This window comes from Triticum urartu, chromosome 7A (assembly GCF_056163025.1).
Source record: "Triticum urartu cultivar PI428250 chromosome 7A, HENAU_Tu73, whole genome shotgun sequence".
NCBI classification, from domain to species: domain Eukaryota; kingdom Viridiplantae; phylum Streptophyta; class Magnoliopsida; order Poales; family Poaceae; genus Triticum; species Triticum urartu.
The window spans coordinates 700827661-700838939 of NC_141879.1; the positions used below are offsets into that span (position 1 = coordinate 700827661).

Below are 11279 nucleotides of genomic sequence, written 5' to 3' on the forward strand. Positions count from 1 at the left end.
GGCATAAAGGAGATGGGCTTCTACATGCTTGAGGGAGGCCTGGAGGAGGAGGAGGTGATTCCCCCAATGCTGCTTCCTTGGTTATCACTGAAGGGGAGGCCACGGTAGAGTCGCTGAGGGCTGATCTTAACGACATGTGGGAGTTCGAATGGGATTGGAAGATTACTCAAATCCGCAAGAACTGTTTCTCGGTCGTGTACCTGTCCGCGGCGGCATTGAGGATGAGCAAGAAGAGTGGAACTTTCACTCTACCGAATAGCGAGCACAAGGCCGAGGTGGGAGAACCACTTGTGGGACCGCAAGCTACTTCTTGGCTGCAGGAATCTTGGATTCGGGTCTTCGGCATTCCGGACAAGCTGCGACAAGAGCCTTTCATCAAAGAGATCCTTCGCGCAGTTGGCAAAGCGGTCATGGTGGATGAGAAATCCCTGACCAAGGTGGGTGAGCCGGTGCGTGCTAAGATCCTATGCAGGAAGCCGGAGAAGATCAAAGGCACTTTCGAGATCTTTCGTGGAACTGGTGGTTTTGTTATGCGTATTGAGTGTGAGGTGGATGATGTGCCGGATCCGCAGTCCAAGGCTCCCCTGCCTCCCCCACCGCCTCCCCATGACGACGACGCTGAGCCTGAAGACTCATATCGCAGCTTGACTTCAGGGGAATGGGATGCGGCTGGGGGTTCCCGCTCGGCTGGTAAGGGCCCTGCGAGCCATGCCGGCTCGGCTCCTGGTGGCCGTCAGCAGTCGGTGGCTGACCTACAGCTGGTTCTGGGCGCCTCTGTCCCTTCGATGCCGACCCCCTTGGCTTTGCTGCCGCGCTCGTCGCCTCTCTGTTCCTCACCTGTGGCAATGGTGGTGGGTCAGTATGGCAGCAATCTCTCGCCGCTTCGGCTGCTGCCCGCTCTGCCTAACGTGGAGGGGCCTAATGGGGATGGTGAGCCACAAAAGGGCTCCGAGATCATGTCTGCCATCCCGGCTACTGCGCCGTCTGAGTCCTCCACCCCGCACTCCCTGACGCCGCACTCCTCCCCTCCCCCTTCTTCGCGTTTATCCAAGACTTGGGATGGAGGAGCGGCTCCTGCCCGCGGGGCTCCCATCTCCCCGGTGGCTCTCTTGGACCGATTCGATGGCGAGGACTTCACCGACAACTGCCTCCCAAGTGACGACTGTCTGGCAGCTTTCGATGAGCTCCGTGCGGCAGATGTTGTGGAGGTAGTGGCGGACGAGGAGGTGCTGCCCCCGCCTTCCCCGGTGCGTGCCACCAGGTCCAGCAGGCGCACCGCGGCGGCCAAGGCCTCCGACATGATGACCAAGGCGATGTCCCTCAAGGCCGGCAAGGATCTGGAAGGTAATAAGCCAATAACCCGTTCTATGTCTTCATTCAAGATTCTTGCTTTTGCTTCGAATCACCATCTCCTCAAGGTGGCCACAGACAGCCATGTGATTCTGGGGTCCGAGACCTCTACCCCTCTCGAGGTGCTTGATAGTATACGGGCCCAGGAGATGGTTCAGGCTTCGGTGGCCGAGGCGAAGGCCCGCCAACACATTGCGCACACCGTGGCGGCTGAGATGCGTGCTGCTGCGGCTGCTGATGCTGCAAGGGAGAATGTAGCGTCAGCAGCTTCGAATGCGGCTTCCGTGGTTCCTAGGCCTGCTCGTGGCCGTGGCCGTGGCCGTGGCCATGGTCGATCGGTTGTGTCTGCTAGAGAGGAGAATTTTGATGGGGCGGGGGCCCAGTCCCCCTTAGATATGCAATGAAAGGTCTAATATGGAATATGAGGGGATTTGGTCAAAGCGATCGCCGCCGGCAACTTATTGAATACATCCGTGACCAAAAGCTCGATTTCGTGGGTCTCCAGGAAACCATTCGGTCCTCGTTTGAGTCATATGAGCTTGACGCCATAGGTGGCACTTTCAACTTAAGATGGGAATGGCTTCCGGCCTCTGGCCGATCAGGGGGAATTCTGTTGGGGGTGAAGACGGAAAGTTTTGAGGTGGTGGGTTTTACGCGGGGATCCTTTTTCCTTGCTGTGGACGTTATTCAGCGTAATAACGATTTTAGATGGGAGCTAGTGGTGGTGTATGGCCCAGTAGACCATGATCGTTCAATTGATTTCCTCCGCGAGATTTATGCTAAGGTCACGGCTCCCCCTGGCCTATTGTCATCGGTGGGTATTTCAATCTTCTGCGGGGTGCGATAGACAAGAGTAATGGTATCATTTCAGACCAAAGGTTGGTAGATACCTTCAATGAGTGGGTAGCTGACCTTGATCTCATTGAGATGCCTAGGGTGGGGGCTCGTTTTACGTGGTGTAATAATCAGGATGATCCGATTAGATGCGTGCTGGACCGTGTCTTTGTCTCCACTGACTGGGAGGCCAAATTTGCGGGATGTTCGTTAGTGGCGGAACCTAGGCTGGGCTCCAACCATTGTCCGCTTATACTTAACTCTAGAGAAGCCCCCCACCGCGCCACCAAGCGCTTCTTCTTTGAGAAGCAATGGTTACTTCAGCCAGGCTTTGTGCAGCGGTTCTCTTCGATCTGGTTAGCGGCTAGGGATCGCCCCCCTCACCGGTATGGCCCTTTATGCGATGCTATGGACATTTGGCAACATTGTGTGCGCTTGAGTCGTTGCCACCTCCGTGGTTGGGGCGCGAACGTGGGTAGCTAGATGAAAGCAAGAAAAGAGGCCCTGATGAGTGAAGTGGCTACCTTGGACACCAAGGCAGATTTGAGCGGCCTATCGCACGAGGAATGGGCGAGAAGGTATGCGGTAGAGGACGAAATGATATTTATCTTGACCTGTGCAGAGATTTACTGGAAACAGAGGGGTCAGAAAAATTGGGTGCTCAAGGGGGACGCGAGTACCCAATTTTTTCATGCGGTGGCAAATGGGCGACGCCGGAGATGTATGATCCGTGTTCTCCGTGATGGAGATAATGTTATCACCGATGATGGCGCCCTTCAATCCCACATTTATGCGTTTTACCAGGAGCTTCTGGGATCTTCGGGGGTGGGATCAGCATCTCTGCACGACTCAATCTGGGATAATGAGCGATTGGTCTCTGCATATGATAATGCCATCCTCACTAAGCCTTTCACGCTTGATGAGATAACAGCTAACCTAAACCAGATGAGGGTGAACACGGCGCCCGGGCCTGATGGCTTCCCGGTCATCTTCTATAAGCGGTTTTGGAACATAGTGGGACCACAATTCGCTCACCTTGTGAATGAATTCACCAGTGGCCGAATAGACATTAAACGCCTAAATTATGGGGTGTTGGCTTTGATTCCGAAGATGCCGGGTGCAGACCAAATTAGACACTTTCACCCCCTCACGCTCATTAATGTCAGCTTTAGGCTGATTGCTAAGGGATTTGCCTCTCGCATTGCTCTGGTGGCAGACAAGATTATTGATAATCTTCAATCCGCCTTTATTAAAGGGCGAAGCATCCTGGACGGTGTAGCGGTGCTCCATGAGGTGCTTCAAGAGATAAAGAATACAAAGGAAGAGGTGTTCATTCTCAAGCTTGACTTTGAGAAAGCCTATGACCGGGTCTGGTGGGACTTCATTGAGGAGGTGCTACACAAGAAAAACTTTGATCCGCAATGGGTGAGCTGGATGAGACAAATTGTGAGGGGTGGGAAAACTGCTATTAATATTAGTGGCTCGATTGGCCCATATTTCCGCAACGGAAGGGGACTGTGGCAGGGTGACCCGATCTCTCCCCTTCTGTTCAATATTGTGGCAGACGCGCTGGCTTCGATTTTGGACAGCGCCAAAGCTGTCGGTCACATCTCGGGTGTTGCTGAAAGGGTGGTACCAGGTGGGCTGTGCCACCTTCAATATGCTGACGACACCCTCATCCTCATCAAGAACAATGAAGAGGCGATTGCTAACCTTAAGTTTTTACTCATGTGCTTTGAGGCCATGTCAGGTCTTAAGATAAACTTTGATAAGAGTGAGGCCTTTGTCACGGGAGGTGACTTGGAGTCCCAGCTTAGAGCAGCCCATATGATGAATTGCGAGTTGGGATCTATTCCCTTCAAGTATTTGGGCATGCCCATTTCGGATCGGGCTCTGTCCATGGCTGATTTTGATCCAATGGTGGACAAGGCGGCTAAACGAGTGGAACCGTGGTAGGGTAAGTTACTAGCCTCGGGAGGCCGGCTAGTGCTTATTAATGACTGCCTAACAAACATTCCTATGTTTGTCATGGGCTTTTATCTTTTGCATGACGGGACCCATGAGAAACTCGACAAGATTCGGTCCAGATTCTTTTGGGCTAAGGAAAATGGAAAACAAAGGTACCATATGGTCAAATGGGATGCGATTGCATCCCCTAAAGAGGTGGGTGGTTTAGGTATTATCAACTCCAGAGTTATGAATTGGTGCCTTATGACGAAGTGGGCCTGGAAAATTTTGACGGGACAAGGTGGGCTATGGCTCTCCATATTCAAGGCTAAATATCTTGAGGATGATGGAGTGACCTTTCGACCGCGGGTCCGACGGTCGCAGTTTGCAAACGATGTTCGCAAGGTGCAACCTTTGTTGCGGCTTGGGATGAAATTTGTGGTGCATAATGGACAATTTACGCTATTTTGGAAAGATGTTTGGTGGGGTGAGCGATCGCTTGACATGTCATACCCCAATCTCTTTGCGATCGCGGGACAGCAGGAGGCACGTGTTGCGGATATATGGGTGAACGGGCGCTTCCGGCCATCTTTCAGGAGACCCCTTGGGCCTAGCGATATCCAGGAATGGGAGGACCTTCGGGAGGCCATGGCCGCGGTGCGGCTTTCTGCTGAGCGCGACGAAGTCCATTGGCGATTAGAGCCATCTGGAGCCTTTTCTACCGGCTCTTTGTATAAGGAAATCTTCAAAGCCCCCCCAGTTTATGATCTGCGGTCGCTTTGGAAAGCAAGAATGCCAGCAAAAATTAAAATCTTCTTATGTCAGCTGGCTCGAAACTGGATTCCCAGCGGTGACCAGATCCAAAAAAGATACGGCCCGGGAGATGGCTTGTGTGTTTGGTGCAGAGAAGAGGGATCTAGCAGCCACATTATCTTTCGATGCATTGTGGCTCGGATGGTGTGGAGCTCCCTTCAAGAGGCGACTGGATGTTCGTGGAACCCGAGTGGTTTCGCTGAACTATATGGGCCCATCATGACTAGCAATGCCCAGGATCGGAAGTTAGCTTGGCTTGGCATTGGGGCGCTTGCTTGGTCTCTCTGGACTACGCGGAACAAAGCTACCATTGAGGGAATTTTCTTTAAACATCCGGCTGATGTTGTGTATAAATTGATCATCCTTTTGCAGCTTTGGAAGGGGTTGATGAGATAACGGGACCGCTCCGGAGTGGAGCGCCTCATCTCCCGCTTGAAGGCCAAGTGTGCTGAGCTCCGGCGTGCCGGATCGAGGGCTGCAACGGCCGGCGTGCCGCCCTCCTCCGACCCCTGACTGCTCCTGGAGCGGCCTTCTTCCCTACCGCCCGCGACCGGGGCTGCGTCGCTGTACTAGGCCGCTGTGCCTTGTAACCCTGTTTTTTGGCTGTGTTTGTCTTTGTACTTTGCCGACTATTTGTACTCCAAGGGCCTCATTCTTAAGGCCGGGCAAGCGCCTCCTCTCTAAAAAAAAGGTGATTATCGATGTTCTTGTAGTAGCATCAGATTTGTTTGTTTGCAAAGCCCTCGTTTGAACGTATTTCAGCCTGAAAATTTATACACTTGTGTATTATGTCTTCATCTATATCTATATTGTTTCAGAATTTTCTGAAATGTAAAAATATGAATTTTCATGAATTTGAGTTTCGCATTTGGAGGCCTCCATGGATATCAGCCATTCTTGGCTCTATATGGACATCAGTCACGCTTCTATGGGGGTATCAGACACCTCTGTTCCAGTAGGGAACAAGCTTCAAACTTGGCTGCAACATTTCCGCCTAATGACATCGTTGCTTCGTCAACATCTTCATCGAGCTCAGCAACCAATGAAGGATTCTGCTGAGCATAAATGTACATAGTGGAGCCGTACATACAAACTTCTCTGGCGCGCAAAGCCAATGCAAAACTTGTCTTTCGTTACTTTGGGCCATACCGAGTGTTGGAGCCACTCAGAAATCAAAGATATGGACTTCTAACTGCTCGGACATGCATCAGAAGAACCATCCCATCTTCCATGTTCACAGTTGTGTGCAAGAGTGCCAACGACAAGTACCGTGCACCAGGAACTGCCTCGCCTCACTGACGATCAACTATCGCTGCAAACTCAAAAGCATGTATTGGATCGCCGCACCAAATGTCGTGGGGGTTCCACCATTGCGGGGATCCTTGTGCAATGGTCTAATTTACCAAAGCCGCACAAAAGCATGTATTGAAGGAGCTTCACGTGAGATTTCCCAGCATTGCGGCTTGGGGACAAGACGCTGGTCAAGCCACTACTAGGGATCAACGCCCATAGAGGATCCGACAGCCATCCAACCGGTACCCTACTGCTAACTGCAAGACTACACAAAGTCGAGACCCGCACTGTAATCGACATGAAAGGAAATCCCAGACAACACATCTCTCTCTCTCTCTCTCTCTCTCTCTCTCTCTCTCTCTCTCTCTCTCTCTCTCTCTCTCTCCAGTGGTTAGTCTCGGCAATCAGAATGAAAATATGTGTCCTAGTTGTGTAAGGCCAGACGCGGCAAAGGCAAGGTGTGGGTGTTCATCCATTATTGAAGGCGTTGTTGCGGAAGAAGTAGATTTAGTCTCAATGCTTTATTCATATCTTATAATGAGTGTATTGTGGTTGCTTATGTTCTGTACTTCATTTATTGATGTTTTCAACCCGATTTCCTTATGTCAACTTTAATAAAAGAAACGGTCGTATGCATCATAACAATGCAGAGGTTGGGGTTACCACCATCTTTAAAATAATTGTCAGCTGGTTCAAATGTGACATATATGTTTGTTGCCCCTAACGTTAAGTTTAGTGTTATGCTTACATATTATGGTCACCATACTTACAAATTTGGATCAATCAGTTAGCTAGATCCTCGGAATGTCGTAGCAACGCAGTTGAGGACGAGCCGGAAGAAAGACCGCCGTCGCCGGTGTTACCAAAGAAGAGCAAACATCACTGGAGCTGGAGGTGGAGCTGTCAATGGAGAAAGCCTCATATGGGCCAGAGGACGACGCAGGGCCTGGCACAGTCCTGTACATGTGCAATGGGAGTTCTGGCAGCCTGGCCTCATTGGACTGCAGGACGTACCGGCCAGGGTGCTCGCACTAGAGCCCGTCGACAAGCACCCGCACCATCCACCGCTCGTCCGCCTTGTCACCAACGTTTTGGCTACCGGATCCCAAGAAAATACGAGGGTGGGCGAGAAACGCGGATACCACGGTTACCGTGAAATTCCGAGGAAATACCGCTCGAATTTTTTAAATGCAATTTGAATTCAAAATTTTCTGAGCTAGGAATATATTAGCACTGAGCTCAATTAGTTCATGAAGCTGCTGTTGGCGCAGTGGTAGGATCGAATCTCCAATTGTGCTTTTGAATTTTTATTTAAGAGTTGGTAAGCAAAAAAGTACCGGGACTCGACCTAGCCATGTTTACCACCAGACCACGGTAGCTTACCTACTTGACCAGACTATCGCTGTTGAAATTCAAAATTTTCAAAAAAAATCAAATATTTTTGCTCGGTACGCAGCTTTCTCGCGGGGTAGCGAGAAATGCGGGAACCGGGCGGTAACCGAATTTTCCGCTGCAGGAGGACAACACTGAAGTTGTACATGGTCGTCGCGTGTTGAAGAACTCCAGATAGATGTACCCGACTGTCCCGAGCACGGCCTTGGTGGTCTACATCAACCCTGTGTCGTGGTTGAAGAGCCGGGCCAACCCGAAGTCCCCGTGCTTGGTGCTCATCGATGAGTCAAGCATGATGTTGCTTGGCTTGATGTCGTCATGCATGACGCACTGCTCGCACTCCCATAGAGGTAGTGTAGCGCGGATCCCAAGCCAAGGATTATCTTCTACCTCTACGGCCATGTCAAATACCGGATATCCTTGCCGTAGAGGTGCATGTCTAAGCTGCCCTCGGTGCCGAGCTTATAGACCAGAAGGAGACCCCTGTAGCTGTCGTACCAGCCCAGCAGCTGAAATAAGGTTGCGATGCTTCTGTCTGCTGATAATTCTCACCTCTGGCTTTAACTCATTTCTCCCCTGCAGCGACGACTCCGCCGACAAAGTTTTTCTAGTCCAACGCTTGGCAGAGTATATTTAGGCGCGCGCTGAGTCGAGGAGTAAACTTTTTACTCCTTTATACGGGCGGCAATGCTACACGTACAAACAGTTTACGGGCTTTTACAGGATGGTTAGTTTTCATTGGCCAATAGGTGAGCGGGACGGCCCACCTCCTGAAAATCAGAGGGGGGGAGGTTTGTGATTGGTTGTTAGATGAAAAGAACCTGTAAAAGCCTGTAAATCTTTGTATGTCTAGCATTTTTGTTATACGGGTTAGGAGTTCTCTAGCCTTTTAGGAAATCAGCTAGAGACGTCCTTATTACAAATCTGGGTGAGTCTACCTATATCCTTGGAATGTCATAGCAACGCAGTCGAGGACGACTCAGAGAAATGGGTGATGTTGCCGATGCTGACCGAAGAAGAGCGAACGCAACTGGAACCCAAGCTGTCAACGGAGAAAGACCCGTACGGGCCAGACGACGCGGGGTCCGGCACAGTCCTGTACATGTGCAGCGGCAGCGTCGGCAGCCTCATCTCGTCGGACTGCAGGACGTGCATGGCCTGCGCGATGGACGGCCGCTCGCCCTGGTCTGGGTGTGCACACCAGAGCCCGACGACGAGCACCCGCTCCATCCATCGAGCATCAGCCTCGTCACCCCTCAACCGCTCGTCCGCCGCGTCAAGGATCGCATTCCTCCCATACAGGCCCCAAACCCAGCTGAGCAGTGTGAAAGACCTCTCCGGGGTCTCCATCACCGGCCGTCGGCCAGAGGTGATCTCTAGGAGGACGATGCCGAAACTGTAGACATCCGACTTGGTGCTAGGGCGGCGCGTGTTGACGAACTCTGGGTCGATGTACCCGACGGTGCCTAGCACGGCCTTGGTGGTCTGCATTGACCCGGCGCCGTGGTCAATGAGCCGGGCCAACCCGAAGTCCCCGAGCTTGGTGCTGAGCGATGAGTCGAGCATGATGTTGCTCGGTTTGATGTCGCCGTGGACGATGCATTGCTCCCACTCTCCGTGGAGGTAGCGCAGCGCCGACCCCAGACCGAGGATGATGTTGTACCTCTGTGGCCATGTTAGATACGTGCCGTCCTTGCTGTAGAGGTGCTTGTCGAGGCTGCTCTCCGCGACGAGCTCGTAGACAAGGAGGAGCCCCTTGCGGCTGTCGCACCAACCCAGCAGCTGCACAAGGTTGCGATGCTTCAGTCTGCTGATGATCCTCACCTCTGCCTTGAACTCCTTCCTCCCTTGCGCCGACGACTCCGCTGACAAGACCTTCACCGCCACCGCACGGCGGTTTTGGTCACCACCGACAGCAGCTACGGGTGTGAGCGTGAGGTGACCCCGGTAAACGCTCCCGAAGCCGCCTCGCCCGAGCTTCTCCTCCTCGGCGAAGTTACTCGTTGCGGTGACCAGCTCGTGGTACATGTACCGTCGGGGGCCTCCGGCAGCCACACCTCTCTCGAGGTCAGCTCTGTCGTCACACTCTTCTTCGCTGTCCTCATTTGCTCTTCTTTTCTTGTGTCGCCGCCATCCCAACACTGCGGTCGCACAGACCAACAAAAAAAGCAGAGGAACTAGGACAGATGCTAGGATCGGTACCAACTTATTGTGGATGTTGCGGCTGCTGGTTTGAATTGGGAGAGGGGGTTCGGCAGGTGGAGATTCAAGCGTGGAGCTGAATGACCATGACAGTATCTGGTGCAGCTCGACGACTTCGCCAGTGGCCGCGGAGAAACCGACGGAGACCTCCTCCGGTAAGTATTTTCTCAGATCGACGGTTGTACTGACCTGGTAGAAGGCATCATCGATGAGGAGACCAACGGCCAGCATCTTGGAGTCATTCTTGTACTTGACGGTGGCTTTCATAACATGGAGCGACGTGAGGTTCTTGCCCGGTCTCGCCGTGCTCGTGGACGCCGTGGAGTTTACAGAGTTGATGTCGATGCCGACATGGTTCCCGTTGATGTCACGATATTGGGAGTTGTAGAAAGTGTCGAACTCGACGGCCACGATTCGGCCGTCCCCTGTCCCATTAGTGTCGGTCGGGAGGAGGCCGAGGCCGCCGCCGGCACTCCGGGGCGGGCGCACCGAAGGGAAACTCCCGAGGAAGAAGGCCATCCCGTCGCCTGTCAGCGGCAGGCTGTCCTTGTCCGGGGTGATTCGGAAGGAGAAGGTGGTGGTGAAGCTAGCCATCTCGCCGGTGGCGCTGCTCCACAGCGGCACTTTGTGGTCGTACCATGCCCGGCCGACGCTGCTCTGAATGTTTTCATCACGCGTGTTCTTTGTCAGCTCCAGCCACGACGTGCTGACGAGTGCATCGCCGTCGACGGCGATGGATGAACCGTCTCTTTGGTTGGAGAAGTTGAGGTCGAAGAAGAGTGAGAAGGCCCGGCGCGGCGCATAGTAGAGGCATAGCAGCAGCACAAATACTAGGGTGGTAGGAGGAGGACGGCGAGAGCCCATGGCCTGGTGTTTGGAAGGAGGAAAGCTTGAGCACTATTAATGTTAGGGGAATAGTCTCGAGGGTCAAATTTGAAGTTTTTAACGCGAAAGCAGAAGTGCGTGATAGCACATGAAAGCAACCGGAGAGCCAATGGTAGCACACGGCTCGGGCGGAGCTCCAAATGGTTGCACAGGACAAAAGTCACCAGCTTCAATAAACTGGCCGATGCACTCAATTCTTTTGTTCTTACATGTACTTATCTTTTTTGTTTATACTTAAGAGCACCATCTGCCGGCGACCGAGACGGGAGAGACAATATACGGTGTCAGTGTGTGACGCTTGCCGGCCGGCAAGCTAACCCTTTTCTTGAAATATATTGTCTGATTTCCTCCATTACTTTGGACTTTTGAAACAAATGACTGAAGCATGAATTGAATAAGGTATCTGAGTGAAGTGATCTTGAGTTCAAAATCCTGCTAGCGTAGTATTTAAAAAGATTCTGCGTCCTAGATCGATCCCACGTCTAAGAAACTAAGAAAGCCTAGACGTGAAGGAGAATGTTGAAATATAAGGCTCGCCACTCTCCATCAGTTCGGACTTTTGA

General features: G+C 52.4%; 1 protein-coding gene across 1 annotated transcript; it reads right to left on the reverse strand.

Moving 5' to 3' along the window:
- Positions 1 to 7020: 7020 nt before the first annotated feature.
- Positions 7021 to 10695, reverse strand: LOC125524358 (L-type lectin-domain containing receptor kinase IX.1-like). The gene is made up of 2 exons (XM_087534766.1): positions 8635 to 10695; positions 7021 to 7095 (listed from the first exon to the last, which is right to left on the reverse strand). Exons 1-2 carry the CDS (start codon positions 10693 to 10695, stop codon positions 7021 to 7023), a joined length of 2136 nt encoding a protein of 711 aa, XP_087390892.1.
- Positions 10696 to 11279: the final 584 nt, after the last annotated feature.